The sequence below is a fragment of the Haliaeetus leucocephalus genome, unplaced genomic scaffold (assembly GCF_000737465.1).
Source record: "Haliaeetus leucocephalus isolate CR32 unplaced genomic scaffold, Haliaeetus_leucocephalus-4.0 Scaffold273, whole genome shotgun sequence".
Classification (NCBI taxonomy): Eukaryota; Metazoa; Chordata; class Aves; order Accipitriformes; family Accipitridae; genus Haliaeetus; species Haliaeetus leucocephalus.
The window spans coordinates 1179995-1196805 of record NW_010972709.1 but is presented as its reverse complement, the minus strand read 5'-3'; the positions used below and the strand labels follow the sequence as shown (position 1 = coordinate 1196805).

The following is a 16811-nucleotide window of genomic DNA, read 5'->3' as shown; positions in this document are numbered from 1 at the left end:
CCCCCCCGACACTGTCCCTGGAAAGGCAGAGAGACCCTCGGCCCAGTGGAGGCGGGGGAGATCCGGCTGCCCCTGAGTCTTCTCCAGCCCCCTTCCTCATTGTCCCGATCAGTTCAAGTGCTGCAAAACTCCTGACCGCCCCTCAAACCCCTGCAAGAGATGCTGTGTTTGAGGGGGAGCTCGTATGTGGCTTTGCTCACCCACCCCACAGCACCCAGGCTGGTCCCTGGGGTGCTGCGGAGCCCTCCTGCCCACACACCCTGTGCTGTCCCTGCAGCCCGTCGTGCTGCTCTCTGCATCTTGTGCCTGGCCTCTGGTAGCAGCTAGGACTTAAATCCCAACCCTTCGGCTCCCGAAGCTCAGGAGGAGGGACTGTTTTACACTGTTTTTAAAGCCTGTTGTCTGCCCTTAAGTCTTACATCAGGGGTTTCGGCTGGTGTTAGTGGGCTTGCTGGCAGCCCAGGCAGCTGAGGTCTGTGAGCAGGGCCTGAGTGTGGTTCTGAGGAGGAATTTCTCTTTGCTCATGCCGCAGGGAGCCAGTGGCTCTTCTGTGCTGCTGAGCGCTGTGTGGCAGCTGCTGTGACCGGGATAAACTGTTGTTCCTTTGCAAGGTTGCTTTGCATAAGGGCTTCTGCTCTGCTGCTGGCCGCAGGTGTTTGCCTATGAGAGATTAGATCTCTGAGCAGCAGCCAGCTGGGCAGGGGGGCAGGCAGGGGACAGGCAGCCCTCAGCCTCTCCTCTGAAAGCTGAAGGGTCTCTTGTGGGAAATGGCTTGAAAGGGGGCTGATTGAGCTGGTGCAAAGATGTCTCAGAAGGCAAAAGGGGTTTATAAATCTGGGGTTTCTGAGCACAACGAGTGTCCCAAGAGCAAGGTGAGGGATAAAAGGATGATTGGAGAGGAATGTCATTCAGAGGGTGATCAACATATGGTGTGCACAGATGGGGAGGCTGGCGGGGAAGGGACAGCCATGAGCGGCAAGGGAGCCCAGCTCCCCACTGGGCAGGGGGAGAAGGGAGCAACGCCAGTGCAGGGGTTTTTTTCCTTTCTCCAAGAGGAAAAAAAGCAGTAAATTGTGGCAGCCCTTGGAAGGACGAGTGCGAAGTTTGCTTTTCCTGTCGCAGGCTCTACCTGTGACACAGCCAGTGGGTGCCCTGCCCCTCTCGAAGCTGCCGCAGAGTCCCACTTGTTGTGTCTGTTCACCTCCTGCTCAGGTATGAAGCCAGAGCAGGGGCTGATCCATTCCTGTCCTCTCTTTCCCTCCCCAGAACTCCTCGGAGATGCCAGAGACCATTACCAGCCGAGACGCTGCTCGTTTTCCCATTGTTGCCAGTTGCACCCTTCTGGGGCTCTACCTCTTCTTTAAAGTAAGTGAGCAGTGTCAGCGGGTGCTGGAGCCAGTGCCTGCCATCCTCCCTGTCTGGTCAGGAGCTCCCAAAGTGGGGCTGAGTCGAGTTTTGGCCCTTAGTGTTGGGACAGAAAGTGTGTAAGGCTGCATGGCTTGAGCCCTTTGGTGTCACCACGCAGGAGGACGTCAGTTCTCGCCTGAACTGTCACAGCTTGGGGGAAATCAGAGCCTGTTTGTGCACAAGTTGGTTCTGGACAGCTGCCAAGGGGTGAGTTCACCCCTGAGCTCTGCCTGCCTCCACGGGGTGACCTGATGGTGCATGGACTGAAACCAGAGGGTGCCAGGGACTGCTGAGTTGCAAATGCTTCTGTCTCTGTGTTGTGCCCCGTGCTGTGCTTCTGAAGCTGTCTTGGCTGCAGGCCTGGGGGATTGCTAGCTCATGGGTGAGCCCCTGTGTGTTCAGGTGAAGTCTTTTAGACATGCAGAGCCAACAAGTAGAGTTAGATGACCATTCCTGAGTCACAGATAGGAGATCCCAGCAGCAGGTGCTTTCAGCTGTGTGGAGAAGGTATCTTCACTTAAAGCACCTTTGGCTGCCCACACACGTCTGGTGTGCGGCTGAGCTTCTGGAGGGGCCTGATGAGCTGTGGGGTTGTCAGCGCAGAGCGGTCCTCTCGACACAGTGGCTTCCAGCCCCACTGTCCTGGGCTGCCTGCGAGGTGTCAGGGTGCTCCTGGCTGGCCAGGTGAGGTTTAAGGTGCAAAGTTGGGAATATTGCAGTTTACAGGCCCTTCTCTGCCCACCACAGTTACTGCGCAGCAGCCGACTGACACTGTGGGCTCCTACCCTGGGTCGAGCAGCTGTGTGGGCTGACAGCCATGCTGTGCAGCTCCTTACACCAGCGTGGGCCCGGGCACCGGCTCATGCTGCGGCTGCACCAGGAAGGCAAGTGCATGCCTCAGCCTGCTCAGCCGCAGAGGTCAGCTCTGCAGCAGCAGACAGGATCAGGCCTCCCTAGCAATATGCCCTGCTTTCCCAGCAATGAAGTTTAGCCTGTGTGCTCACTGGGGCTGCAGCTCCTCTTTTAGGTCACCAGTAGTAAAGCTGAGCATCTGCTGAGCCTCTCCTAATGGTGAGGTATGGAGCAGCCACCAGACCCTGCTGCTGGGCCCCTCTGGCCACTGAAAGGACCCCCAGCAGCCTACCCCTTCTTTGTGGCCCATGTCTCAGGGTACTCTTCCATCTCCTCAGGTGCCTTTTCTGCCTCTTGCTCCTGGCTGGGATGGAGGCACCAGGAAAAGAAAGTACTGAATGTGCAGCGTGGCCCCGCTGAAGTCGCTGCATGATCGGCAGCTCTTCCTTTTAATATCTGCGATCTGCCATGAGCTCTTGTATTCCAGCATCCCCCTTCCAGGAGAGCATGGAGGACCATGGGGTCCCCCTGTGTTGGGCTGTAGGGGTGTGATTTGGCAGTAAGGCAGCGTGTGCGTTGGAGGACAGGATTTCTAATAATACCTGGTTTAATTAGGGCAGGATGCGCTCGGCCCGCTGCAGTAGTGAGGTGGGGGTGCTGCTGCTCCCCTCTGCTGGGGCAGCCCTCGGGAGTGGCACAGTGCCTCACTCCCTGCTCTGGCTCACTCTGCAAGGGACACGCAGGGGAAGCTCTGTCCTCCTTTCTGAAGCACAGGAGTTATTTTTTGACCTGAGCAGCTCATAGATGTGCGACAGCTCGCAGGCCCACTGTGCTTGTTCTGCAAGCACATGGCTATTTCCAACATATATCCCATCAGCAGTGCAAGAATTTGGGTTATTCCAGCTTTTCTCATCTCCCTGGAGCACTGACACAGCAGCTGCTAATGGAAACATGAAGTGCTGTAGATGGGGAGGATGCTGCGGTAACTAACCCCTTTCTGGATTTGTCTTGCAGATATTCTCTCAAGAGTACATCAATCTTCTGCTTTCCATGTATTTCTTCGTGCTGGGGATCCTCGCCCTGTCCCACACCATCAGGTACAGCAGAGGGAAGGGTGCGACTGGGGCAGGGGTGTCCAAGGCTTCCCGCTCTGCGAGGCAGCGGGGCATTGAGTTTATTGGGGGCTTTCTAGAGCACCATTGCCTTGAAGCAGAGCCAGGTCCCAGCTCTTGGGGTGCTGTTCCTTGGCAGTGTGAAGGGCCCAGAGCATGCTGTGAATCCTTCCTTGTGGGGGAACCAAAGTCTCGGGGGTCCCGGCAATTCGGTACCTTGTACAGCATCACTGGGAGAGCTCGTGGAAGTGTGGGTGGCCGCCATAATGGGACAAGGCCAGCTCACCCTGAGGAGCTGTTATGGCTTGGCACAGTCCTTGCTGCCCTGTGGAGGGGAGAGCTCCTCGGCACCCGTGTTCCCCTTATTGGGACGGCTGAAACAGGCAGCTGGAGCTCACGATAACGTCCCTGGCCTCTCACGCTGATGCTTGGTATGAGGTGTTGAAAGCTCAGGCTGTTTCAGTAACTGAAAAAGTAAAACTGGTTTCCTGTTTCCTGAGCTCTAGGGTGTTGGGGACCAGATGCTTTCCCTAGACCGGTGCTGGGTAAGGGCTTTGTCTCCATTCCCGGCTCTGCAGGAGAGCTGTTCAGTGGTGGCCCAGCCAGTTCTGGGTGCCTAGGGGGCTGCTGGGGGGCACAGGGTGCATGCTGGTGTCTGGAGCGGGTTCTTCCTTCTTGCGAGTGATGCTCTGTGCCTGTTGCCCTAGAGCATTTTGGGGGACTGTCACATATGGGCACATCAGACCTTTGGGGAGGACGAGGTCCCATATCTGCAGCTTGGTGACTGAAGCTGGGGCACCTGCAAGTCTCTGATGTGAAACCTGGCGTTTCCATGTCTCGGGAGGGGGTGTGGGCCAGCATCCGTTCTGTGACGCCATCACGCAGAGGTGCTGGGCAGTGCATCCTGCGGGGTTTATGTTGAGCTGCCCTTGTCTACACCTCTCGTTTCAGCCCCATGATGAACAGATTCTTCCCTGCAAATTTCCCCAACAAACAGTACCAGCTCCTTTTCACCCAAGGCTCCGGGGAAAGCAAGGAGGGTACGTTGGCTCGCCAATCTCTCTGGGGGCCTGCATGTTTTCTGCCTTTACTGTTGTGGGTTTTGCTCACTTGGTGTTTTGACTTTCAGCCCGTTGAAATAACCTTCTTAAAGACTTGCCTTTTGCTCCCCTCTGTGCTTCTGTAGCCAGTGAGCCCTGCATGTCTCTGCAGAGCTGGGGCTGCTGTGTGCATCTTCTTGCACTGGCTGGCACTCTCCCTCTCTGCTGCCTCTGGCTGGCAGGGAAACCCCAGAAACAAATCCCAGAGTGCTATAGGAATGGAGCTATGGCTGCTGTTAAATGCACTGTCTGTGTTTAAGCTCCTCAGGTAGCACAGTACTGACTTTTTGTGTGCTGCCTTAACTGATCTGATTCAAATCTTTGCACTGGTAGAAGATGCTTTGATAAGCATCCTGCCCAGTAGCTTTACTGGTAAAGGAATACTACTTCTAGTGATAACACCAGGAGTTAACTGGTGCAAGAGGGAGAAGGTTTGCCTCTCCCTGCCTTAGACAGTGCCTGAATCCAATTTCCTTATTGACAGAAGGATCGCAAATGCTGTCCATGTGGCAGAGTCTGGCTGAAGGAGAAGGTCCGGGCTTGCCAGGGCCGGCTGCTTGCTCGCATGCAGTTTGCACGTGTTTACCATGGGCATGGCCATTTCTGTGGGTACAGTCCCCTTGTTTGGGACATGGGCGCTGTGGTCTGTGTTGCTCCCCAGCTGTGAAGTCACTCTCACTTCCCTGCGCAGAAGGGGAGCTGCCCAGGCTGCCCAAAATCTGACTTCTCTTTTTTATTGCAGAAATAGTGAATTACGAGTTTGACACCAAGGATCTTGTGTGCCTGGCCCTGAGCAGTGTTGTGGGGGTCTGGTACCTGCTGAGAAAGGTAAGCACACCACAGCCCTGTTGCAGGGAGGCCGGGGACCAGGCTGGATCAGACGCAGGCCCCTTTCCACACAAGGCCTCTGCAGGCTGAGGCCGTGGCTTGGCATATGCAGTGGGACCCAAATCTCCTTTTCCTGTTGTTCTCAGCACTGGATTGCCAACAATCTCTTTGGGCTGGCTTTCTCTCTCAACGGGGTGGAGCTGCTGCACTTGAACAACGTCAGCACTGGCTGCATCTTGCTTGGGGGCCTCTTCATCTACGACGTCTTCTGGGTAAACGGGAGCATTCCCCGGGGCGGACGCGAGTTGCAGCCATTGGCGGAAGGCATGTGCGTGGCGTTATGCCTCTTCAGAGGCAGCACGCTGGCTGGACACACGTTTGCAGTCAGGATTTCCACTTTCTCAGCCCAAAGGGGTGTGGTGGGGATGATGACGGAATCAAACAGTGGCAGAACATGGCTCAGCAAATGCATTTTCTTTTAATCTCTGCCTTGGAGAGCCCAGGGCTGGCAGTGATCTCGTCAGGGCTGTTGTGGGGTACCCAGGTGTGTGGCATATCCAGTTATGGTGACCTGTATTTCCCACTAAGGTCTTCCCAATGCCTGACAGAGCTGCTGGGTGGGCTGGAGGACGAGGCTGCTCTGGCGTATGCTGATCCAGCTTGTATGAGCTGTGCCTCTTTGTCATCTGCCAGCTTTGTTAGCGTCCTGTTCTCTTGCACAGAGGACCAAACACTGGAATGCCTCCAGTCTCTTTCCCTCAGCCAATGCAGTGCCCCGACATCTTAATTTTGAGGTTTTCCTTATCTCTCTGCAATGGGCCTGGATGCATGTTTCTCCTTGTAATGTCTGTATTCCCCAGTCCTTCCTGCAGCCTCTACCTTCTGAATTACTGTGTTTCCAAATGTCTGACAGCCTTGTATTACCTTGAGGTCTGTCCAGCAGCTTTGCAGCTGCCTCAGTAATCCTTTCCTATTTAAGCCTGGCTACTGTATGTTATTTTGTACTTGGCCCGTGCTACCCCTGTTTCACGGGCTCGTTAACAGTCTCAGCTGTGTGCTTCATTAGCCTGTGTGCCACTTCCTCTGCTGCTTTCAGCTGGAGAAGATTCAGCCTTCTGGCTTAGCCCACCCAGTGCCTCATGCTCTGCTCAGGGTGTGAGTAACTTCCCAGTGCTTCAGAGACAGCAAGAGTGCAACCCTTGCTGCTCTCCGCTTGCCGGCTGTCTCCTGCCTTGGCTTCCCTGGCAGGTCAATGTATTGCTGGAGCCTCACAGAAGGGCCGTCTTGAAGTGGAGACCCTCTTGCTGCGCCCCTCTGCAGGGACTGGTCACTTGGATCTTAGCATGGATTTAATCAGAGTGAGATCCAAGGAGGGTTTCAAGGAGGAAGGAGAACTGCTCAGTGGATCGATGATATTGCCCCCTGCAGAGTCTTGGGGTGAATTTGCATGTGACGATTTTCCCTGGTCCCAGTGTGGAGTCCTGTCACTCCATGGCGATGCCCAGAGCTTGCTGCACCTTGTGGGAGTTAATCTGATGCCCAATGCTTGCTTTAACATTTCTCTTTAACTCCTAGCTCTAGGATCTTGCTCACCTGGTGCTGACCAGCACCTGGTTTATGTGCCTGCTGCTGGTATAGCCAAGACTGGAGGCTTGGAGATGAAAAGGAACAGAAATAAGGGTGGTTGACCTATGTGTTTACAGTCCATCCCCCAAACGATGCCAGTATTTAAAGCTGATAGTGCAGTACAAATAAATGACCTCAGAGCAAAATGCAGCTGATCCGAGAATTGCTCCAGTCCCTGTTGGAAGCTCACAGGCAGCAGCCTGGCACTGGCTGGGACTCTCCACTGGGAACTCCTGCCCTCAGATAACATCCTGCGCGGTGGTCAGGCTTTCCGCTGAGTTGACTAATTAGAGCTGAACCAACCTGCAGGGGTAGGTGCTGGGGAAGGCTGGGTGGTGGGCAGCACTGCAGCCCTGTGATGTGAGCAGTCTCTCTGGTGCTGCTCTGAAAGCAGGACGACTGTGATGTGCTCCCTGCCTTGAGCACTGTCCTGTGCTTTCTCCCCTGGGTGGTGGGCTCACTTGCAGGACTCCTCTGCCCGCAGTTCAGCGGCTCTTTGGCTGTTTTCTGTCACTGAGGCCACTCCGGGCCCCGAGGTGATGTAGCTGAGCATGTGTGTGTGTCCCTGTGCAGCTGTGGTCATCCCGGACTCCTCTGCTTGCCCCTAGGTGTTTGGCACCAATGTGATGGTGACAGTTGCCAAATCATTTGAGGCCCCGATAAAACGTGAGTAGATCTTCCCCATGTGCTGGAGGAGGGGCTGTCCGTTGTGCTGCGGTTGCTGCCCTGTACATCCTCCACCTTCTGGCGATGGCTCAGAAGGTGGGATGTGTGCAGGAAGGTTTCCTGCTAGTGACCCCTTAGACTGCTGGATGGTGTCACTGACCTGCAGGGAGCGGGCCAGGTCTCTGGAGAGGGATGATTTGTAGAGCCCTGGGTTAGTCTGCACCCCCAGAGCGGGCAATTTAACATGCTCATTAAAAAAAAAATCCCAGCAAATCAAAACATCCAAAAAAACAGCGGGAGGGGTGAATTTCTGCTGTTGTGGTGCATGCAGTCGTTTGGGTCCTGGGAGCTGGGGCTGAAACCTGCACATGGGGCTGGCCCCAAACCCCTTGGTTTCCCTTCCAGAGCTGTCCCAGGAAGGAGAACAAGGGGAGCTGCAGGAGAGGAGGGGGACAGGGGTCTTGCCCTGCTCCGGTCCCTTTTTGCCACACACAGTGGTGCTGAGGTCTGCTCAGCAGAGACACTCTTCCCTCACTGTTCCTCCCTCTGCTCCTTGTAGTGGTTTTCCCTCAGGACCTGCTGGAGAAGGGGCTGGAGGCTGACAACTTTGCCATGCTGGGTCTGGGAGACATTGTCATTCCAGGTGAGGACAGAAGAGGGGGGACATGACCAGGATTGCCTGTCTGAACAGGCTGCGGGGAGCTGAGTGGGTTGCCTCACTCTGCCTTTGGCCATGCCAGAGCCCTGTGGGCCTCCTGCTGGGGCTGGGGGCTGCGTGGACTGGGGGGGGAGGTGTCTCCTACCAGGTCCTGGTGCTGTCCCTGTGCCTTGTGCCGCGAGAGGGCACTGTCAGCCCAGGCACGGCACCCGGAGCCGCTGCGGGTCCTGCCGTGCCTCGCTCGGCCTTCCCTACGACCTCCATCCCCTCACTGTCCCCTTCTCCCTGCAGGGATCTTCATTGCCTTGCTGCTGCGGTTTGACATCAGGTGAGTGGGCGGCAGGGAAGGCAGGTTGGATCTTGCAGCATATTTGAGCTGCTTTTGTAGAGGAAAAGGGGAAGGGGAAGCCAGGAGCACAGTCGTGTGCTCCCCTCCGGGGCTTGGCGTGGGGACCCGGGATTGCGGCTGGGATGGGGGGTGCAAGGGGAAGCTCTTGGAAGAGTAGAGGTGAGAAGGGCTGGCTTTGTGGGTGAGTCCTGAGCACTAGGGTCGAGTTGTTTGAGCTCACAGGCGTTGCTGTATGGATGGCAGGGCAGGCAGCACATAACAGCCCCACAGAGCCTCACTGGCTCCCTGGCACTGGAGAGGGCAGTGCTGCTCTGCTACGGCAGTGAGGGGAAACAACAATGGTGTGGGAAAGAGCATGGGGTGCTGGCACCTGAGAAGTGTTTGCGTGGAAGCAAATCGGTGCGTGGCAGTGCTGGCTGCCTCTGGGTTGCCACTGATGTTGGGAGAAGCAGCTCCTTCCTATGCAGGGAAGCTGCACCTACTGCTGGGGTGTAGCTTTCAGCAGTTGCCCCACACCAAAAGTCTCCGGCTGGGGAGCTGCCAGGAATGGGCTGCTTCATGCGACTCCGGTGGTGTGGCCCTGCTCCCGCTGCTGTTGCACAGACCTTCCAGTCTGTGCCAGCTCTTCCAGGTGTTTCCACCCACATCCTGCCTGCACCTGCTGGGAATCCCAGTTCCTGCAGCCTGCCCTGCAATAAAACAGCACGTGCTGAGAGCGGGGTGCCAGGGACCGGCTGTGCCTCCCTGGAGAAGGTGGGACCCTCTCCTTGGGTCCCAGCACCGATTCCTCCCCCCGAGTAGCCATCCAGCAAGCACGATCGTGCACCTCCTTCCCTTCCCCAGCCCCTCACCTGGGCGTCACCCCATCCAGTCCCACACTCCTTCCATGGGACCTGGGGCTGTGCTGGTGACAGTCTCTGTGCTGGCTCGAAAGCACGGGCAGAGCACGGCTCCCTGTGCCCCAGCGTGGTGGGAGATGGGGCACTTAGAGCACTGGGCCAGCTCCATTTCGGCCACTGGCATCCCAGACCTGAGGTCACTGGGCTCTGCTCCCTTTCTCTACAGCTTGAAGAAGAACACGCACACGTATTTCTACACCAGCTTTGTGGCCTACATCTTTGGGCTGGGCCTGACCATATTCATCATGCACATCTTCAAGCACGCCCAGGTGAGCTCCGCTGTGCTGCCTCCCGCAGATGCACGTCCCAAGTGGGACATGCCAGTTTGGCCACGAGGTTCCTGCATCATGCCAGGAAAAAGTAGATGCATTCCTTCTCTTGGCTTTGCTTTTCCAATGCCTGCCTGTACCTTGCCCTGCCCAAAGCTTGTGTGCCTGGCTAGAGCAGAGTCCTGTTTGGGGCAAGGCTGGTTCAGGCAGCTGCGTTTCCAACAACATCACCTCAACTGGCCTGCCCTGTGTTTTTGTGGCTCTCTGCAACCAAGCTGCCCGTGAAGACCCACCCTCTGTGCTGTGGAGGGGCCCTGGGAGCCCATGCAGTGTGGGTGCTGTCACTGGTCTGCGCAGGGGCCCTTGGTGTGTTTGTGGCCTGCTGGGACCTCACAGTGAGGGTTTTGTGCTGCTGCAGCTGAAACTTGGCTCTTGAAGCCGCTTTCTGGGGTATTAACCCTCTGTGCAGTGCTGTGACAGATGCCATGGGTGCGGAGGAAACAGGGCCAGGTCACTGTGCTCCTCCCAAGGGGTGATTTGTGGTTTGGTTTACCAGTTGTCTTTCTTCCCGACAGCCTGCTCTTCTGTACCTGGTCCCCGCATGCATCGGATTCCCACTTCTTGTGGCCTTGGCAAAGGGAGAAGTAACTGAAATGTTCAGGTGAGCGTCAGCTGGGGACGGAGCTGTTTTGCCCCCAGCACTGGAGCGCATGAAGCGTGCAGATGTTCCCACGCCTGGGCACAGCTGGGGGGACGGGTTCATCTGGGCATGCTCTGGGTGTGCGTGTGCATGTGCGTGGGTGGAGGGAGTGGATCTGTGTTTGTACACGCCGGCCCTGGCTCCAGCCACCCCCTTGTAGCCGGGTGGGAGCTTTGGTGCAGTACCAACAGGCAGGCAGCATCTGGTATTGCTTTACGCCCTGGTGACAAACTCTTCCCGTGCGCTGGCAGGTAGGGGAGGGTGGGACCGCACACCTGGTGCTGAGATACTTGGTCATTGTATCCCAGGGCCCGTGGGTGGGGAGAACAGAGCTGAATCCAGCTCTGAGAGGAGCCAGGGCTGGTTTGAGCACATCCCAGCCTCCCCGCTCGAGTAAAGTATCCTGGTTTGCAGCAGTCTCCCTGCCCCCAGGATTGTAGGTGCAGAGAAAGGGGGCTTTGCTGTGCTGTTGTGCTCCAGCCCTTCTCTCAGCCTGCCATGCTCCAGGCATTTGCCTGTTTGCTGTTGGGGGCAGCTTTGGTCTCCTGCCTGGACTGTCCCCTCTGAGCCGTGCAGAGCATGGCCTGGCTTGCCTGGGAGCTGTTTCTCCACTGTGCTCGGCCGGTTGTGCTCAAGGTGCTCGGTGGTGGCCTGGTGCGGTTGCTTGTTTGAGGACGGCTGAAGCAGAGGAGGGAAGGGAACATCCATCCCAAAGCAGGACAGTGCACCCCCCAGCCTCCCCGCTCCAGGGGTGCCCCTGCCCATGAGGGCCTGCCTGAGCCCCCAGCTTACTCAGAGGGAAACCAGCACCCGACTGGGGCACAGTGGGGAGCCGGTTTGCCCTTCCTTCCTCCCCCTCCCCTGGGAGATGCAGGTATGTGTGTTCCCACCAGGCTGTCAGCTGGGCCAGCTCCCCAGCCCTGCCGCACCTGCCCCTCCTTTGATGTTTGCTTCTGACGATCGCTGCTGCAGGCGCTGAGTGTCCTGGGATCGTCCTTCCTGTGCACCTGGGATCCTGCAGCCGCTCTCCCCGGTGCCGTGACTCACCAGCTGACAGCAGCACTGCCTCCCGCGCCAGGAAACTGGGGAAACTGGGGAGAGGCGAGCTGCGAGTCCAGCCTGCCTGGTAGCAAGGCGTCCGGGGAGCCTGGCAGCCGGGCACCGGGGTCTAGTGCCACCGCAGAGCATTAGCACAAGCTGCTCCAGCAGCAAAGCGCTGCCCGCTGTTGTTGGCTGAGTCCTGCCAGGGCAAATGCAGGAGGCTGGGGGGTTTGCAACCTTGATGGGCTCTGGGGTCCAGCCACCCTTCAAGTCGCACCGGTTGCAGGCAGAGGAAGTGGGACACGATGAGACTCATGCCTGGAGGGCAGTGGCTCCCACCGCAGGAATCCCACCAAGGCGTAGCTGCCCTGTGCGGCTTCGGTGCACCCTGATCCTCCCCACGGTGATGGCAGCCCGGAGCTGGCAGTTCTCCTGTGGTCTCTGCCTGCTGGCTGCCTCCACGCAGCAAGCTGCCTGCACGTGGTGTCTCGCAGCAGCCATCAGCTGCCCTGGGAGAGGGCAGCGAGGGTCTGATGCAGCAGCGAGTACAGGCAGTGCTGCAGGGAGGGTGGGAGCAAGCAGATCTGAGCTGCGAGCCCGGGGAAGGGGTGCCTGTGGAGCAGAGGTGGGTGATATCGGGATCGGTTTTGCAGCTCCCAGCCTTGACAAGCCTCTCTAGGCAGGCGGTAACCTTCGCTCTGCCTCTGTCAGCAATGGAAAGCCCGTCCTGCCGCTCACCCCTGCTGCAGACGTGCTGTCCTTGAACAGCAGGAAAGGGTCTGCTGCGTCAGTGTGCTGCATGCACAGCCCCTGGGCCACTCCACCGCTGCCTTCCCAGTGCTCAGGCTTGCTCTCCTGTGGGCTCCAGCTGCCTGGCTCTACCCAGACTGGTGGTAGCTGCCTTCTCCCTGGGTCTCAGGCCTTGTTCTTCCATGCTGCAGCCCTGCCTGGGGTCTGCAGGCAAGGGGGGTGCAGGCATGAGCTTGTCAGCACGGCCCCAGGGCCACCCCAGCCTGAGCTAGCGGGTGCTGGCAGCCAGAGGGGACAGCAGGCTGCCTGCGCAGGGTGGTGAGTTTGCAGCAGTCTCACTCCAAAACTCTTCTGCTTTTTTTTCTCTCTCCCCGCCTCTCTTCTCTGTCCTCGTCTTCCCCCTTTCCCCTCCTGCTTCCTCTCTCTCCTGCAGCTATGAATCCTCTGCTGAAATCTTGCCACACACACCAAGACTTACCCACTTCCCCACCGTGTCCGGCTCGCCGGCCAGCCTTGCTGATTCCATGCAGCAGAAACTGTCCTGTCCCCGCCGACGCCGGCAGCAAAGCCCTAGTGCCATGTAGCAATCGCACGCGGTGCCCTTTCTGTCTGTCGCTCTGGCCAGGTAGGGGCTGGTCCCAGCTCTCTCCGGGCAGAGGCAGTAGCTGTCGCCTCACTGCTGCAGGCCAGCTTCTCTCCCTGTCTGACAGGAGACTGTGAAGGGAGAGAGGATTTGCCATCTCTGCCCTTGTTGTGCTTCGTGTTGGAAGGCAGCTTTCCTGGGTTTCCTTTGCCAGGGCCCTGGGGCTGGTGCTGGTGGGTTTGCAGCCAGACGAGCAAGACCCTGGAAGTGGTGGTGGTCGGGGTGTCACTGCTGTTGGTATTGCTGTGGCTCCCCCCGCTAACCAGCCTTGCTGGCACCAGCACTCAGCCTGGCAGTGTGGGGGGGGGGAAGTGTGGTGCTATCCAGGATATCTGATGGTGATCTCGGGAGCAAGGACAGACCCCTGGGCACAGAGCTGGCCCAATGGCTTGGCTGGGGGAAGCCCCAGCCCCTGGCTGGATCCACCCCATCCATCCCTGGAGGTGTCTGGGGGGGTGTCACAGTGCTTGTCTCCCCACCTGGGCTTCCACCCCGTTGGGCTTTCTGCACTGGGGGGCCAATGGCTAGAGCCCCCCCATCCTTGGCATGGCCTGGCTAGTGCAGCAGGGGAGACCCCAAGCCTGTGGTCCCAGGCTGGGCTGTCCCCACCTGGCACAGGTCTCTTGTCCCCGGAGAAGGTCTGGCCCCACTCACTCCTCCCTCCTGTCTTTCTCGTCCCCAGCTACGAGGAGAGCTCTACCCCCAAGGAGGTGCCGGGGGCCTCCAAAGAAGAGACGACAGAAGCCTCCAAGAAGGAGAAGTGACTTTGCCCATGGGCCATGCCCGGCACTGCTGGGCTGGGGCCCTTCCAGACCCTCCGCAAGTGACAGACGACGAAACAATTGTGCAAGAGCATCGTGTTGTGTGTGTCGGAGCAGCCACCCAGGTGGGGTATCGATGTATGCCGCATAGCCACCCCCTGCCGGCCCCCCAGGGCCGCACCGCCGCCCCCCCGCCTGTTTATCTCTTATGGGGGTACAAGGTGGGTGGGGGGGGCAAACCACAGGCCGGTTTTTAAATTTTGTATTGTGCATTTGCTTTCTCTCATATTAAACCATGTCGAAGGAAAGACTGCTGGTCTGGCAGTGCCCCTGGAGCTGTGCCGGCAGCCCTCGCCATGGCCACTTGCTCCAGCTTGTAGCCCCTGCTCAGCTGCCTGGCTGGGATCAGCATCCCAGCTCACCAGCAGCCTCGTTTTCCCTGTGGGGCCCGTGGCCGTTGTCTGGCTGTTTCCAAGTGACCGTCCCCTTCCCCCTCCTGCTTGTCCAGCACTCAGCCTTCCCCCAGCCAGCCTCAGCCTGGCCCCCCCTCCTTGCAACACCCAGATTTAGGGCTGTGGTCACTGACCCCCGGCCTGTGCTCGGGTGGGTTTGAGCCGGGGTCTGGCCCTGGAGCGGGTGGGTGGGTGAGCGGGAATTGGGGCACAGGAACCCAGCAGGATGGGGACATGCTCTGCCTTGGCTGCACGGGGGGGTTCAGAGAGCTGGGGCTGAGTCCCCACAGCCTGGGGGAGCGGGCATGGGAGGGAAAGAGCCCGGTGACCCCAAACTGAGCCCCAGAGCGGGTTGAAGAGAGCGCAGGCTCTCCCCCCTCCTTGCAGGGAGCCAGGCACCCACCTGCACCCACTGGGGCTGGGACAGGCAGGGAGGGCTCCAGCAGCCGCCTCGGCTCCCGCTGGGGCCGGCTGCCGCGTGTCCTGCAGCACCGGCTGTGTCCTCCCTGCCCACCCTCGGGGCAGGCGTGCGGAGGATCCTGCATCCCTCCGGCCATGCCCACTGCCAGAATAAATAGAGAGTGTTTGCCGGCTTGGCAGCCCCTCCACAAAAGCCGTATTGAACCATTATTCCCCACGTCGGCTGCGAGCACTAAAAGTGGCGCCTCGTGTTCTGCCATCTAATGACCCTTCGCAGTCTCCTACAGATGTTTTCTATGACTTACAGCTCCTTTTCCAACAGCCCTGTCCGCAAAAACAAGAGGGGCCACTTTAATTCCAATTAAATACCTCCAGCTAAGCAAACAGTGTGCAGCAGGGCTTGGGTATGGTGTGGCCGCCAGGCCCGGCCCATGGAGTCGCTGAGTCTAGACTCCAGATGTGATTTCACCAGCCTCCAGTGTCCCATGGAAAACGACGCTGGCTCTGCCGTGGGGCACAGCACCCTGCCCCAAGCCAGGGCCCCACTCACCGCCACGGCGTGATGGTGCATGCTCTCCCGGTGCGGCTCTGGCACCGCATCCCGTGAGGCTCTGCATCCTCCCTGGCTTTGGGGGGTGGGAGCCTGATGCCACCCTGGCCTCCCACCCGTCCCCTTGCAGCCTCTGGACCCTCTGAGCGTGCAGGAGCAGGCTGGGGGTTGCACATGGTACCCCAGCACTGGCATCATCCTGCCTCCCTGCTCCCCATCAGAGCTTGGGGCAGCTCGTGCCAGCTGTACGTGCAGTGGGAGTGCGGCAGCGAGCCAGGAGCTTTCCTGGGGCTGCGGGGAGCGGAAGGTCTGGGGAGGGGAGAGCAGGGTCACCCCTCGCCCTGCCTAGCCGATAAGCCAGGGCTGGGCTGGAAGGAAGGAAGCGTGCTGGGCCCTGCAAGGAGCCGCCAGCGGAGCCGGCGCCTCGGTGGCCCCGGGTTTCGCTCGCCCGCTGCACCTGGACCCTGTGGCATCTCCGCTCCCAGCACCGCCGTGGCCACACGGCTCCGCTCTGTCTGGGCTGCCGCTGGGCCACCTTCCCCTCGCCGAGGGGGTCCCTCCGGCTTGGGGAGGGGGGAGCTGCGGAAACACGAATGCACCAGCTCTGGCAGGAAACCTCCATCCACGGAGCTGCGTCCAGCCGGGGAAGGGACCGGAGACAGCCTGCCCCGCTGCTGGCAGCCGTGGGGTTTGGGGTGATCCCCCCTGCCTGTGGCCCCCTCAGGGCACTGATGTAGGTGCCCGCTGGCAAGGGGAGTCCCTGGGCAGCCTGCCCTCATGCCAAGCTCCTGCCAGGGATTGCAGCAAGGTGGGATGGGCTGAGTTGGGGGTGCACGGGGGGCACCCCTGGGTGCAAATGCCAGGCAGTGGGATGGTGCAGTTTCATGGATGGGGAGTGCTGGTGCCTGGGACAGGAGGGGGGACACTGGGGCTGTTTGTCCCCAGAGCCCTGCAGAGCCTCCCCATCACGGACGGGAGCGCAGCCGATGGGATCGGTGCTGGGTGCTGCGGTTCCCAGTACGGCACCTTGTGCCCCACCGTGCAGAGCCGGGCATGCCCGGCCGTGGTGGGGGTGCCAGCAGTGAGACCTGGGGTCCTGCTGGGTGGTGGGTGCTGGCAGTGGCGCCCGGCCGGCGGCTGCGAGCTGGGGAGAGGAAGCAGTGGAGAGCAACCCCAGCCCCGGCCGGCCGGCGAGGAGGGGCAGGAAGCTGGAATAAATCCCAGGAAGGGCTGCCTGGCTCCAGCTGGTCTGGCCTGCAGCGGATGGAGCCGGGAACGGGAAGGCAGAAGGCGGGAGGGGAACGCGCAAGGGCTTTCTCAGGCCTCGGCCACGCTCCAGCTGTGCTGGCGGCCCCCGGCTCACATCTGCAGCCGCAGCTCGGCACCGTCCCGCGGGCACGGGGAGCTGGAGGCTCTGCGCAGCCCCAGGGCAGAGGCGTGCGTGTCCCCAGGGCCGATCATGGGGTGAGGGACATGGATGGAGCCCAACCCCAGCCAGGGCAGGAGCAGCCCAGGTTTGGGGGTCCCGTTCACTGCAGGGGGGGCCCAGCCTGATCCGTGGTGTCCGCGCTGCCTTCCCTCCTCCTGCTCGCAGCCCTGCGGAGCCCTGCGTGCCGGAGCACGAGGCTGGGTGCTGCCGGGTCTGGGGTGCCGGCTGGCCCCCATCATCGCCTCTGCACAAGTAGCCCCCGGCGGCCCCTCGCCGGCCTGGCGTGGCCGTGCCCTGTG

General features: G+C 59.6%; 2 protein-coding genes across 2 annotated transcripts in view; both read left to right on the top strand.

Moving 5' to 3' along the window:
* Positions 1-13969, top strand: part of HM13 (histocompatibility (minor) 13) — a 14254-nt gene extending 285 nt beyond the window's left edge. The window contains exons 2-12 of the mRNA XM_010569410.1: positions 1267-1365; positions 3274-3356; positions 4323-4411; positions 5214-5299; positions 5446-5571; positions 7534-7591; positions 8151-8234; positions 8541-8577; positions 9664-9766; positions 10342-10427; positions 13583-13969. Of these exons, the coding sequence (XP_010567712.1) occupies positions 1267-1365; positions 3274-3356; positions 4323-4411; positions 5214-5299; positions 5446-5571; positions 7534-7591; positions 8151-8234; positions 8541-8577; positions 9664-9766; positions 10342-10427; positions 13583-13664 (933 nt within the window). The 3' untranslated portion in view covers positions 13665-13969. The remainder of the gene's footprint in view (positions 1-1266; positions 1366-3273; positions 3357-4322; positions 4412-5213; positions 5300-5445; positions 5572-7533; positions 7592-8150; positions 8235-8540; positions 8578-9663; positions 9767-10341; positions 10428-13582) is intronic.
* ID1 (inhibitor of DNA binding 1, dominant negative helix-loop-helix protein) overlaps positions 13802-16811 on the top strand; it is a 6010-nt gene continuing 3000 nt past the window's right edge. Inside the window, exon 1 of the mRNA XM_010569747.1 lies at positions 13802-13882. Coding sequence (XP_010568049.1) covers positions 13802-13882 — 81 coding nt within the window. The remainder of the gene's footprint in view (positions 13883-16811) is intronic.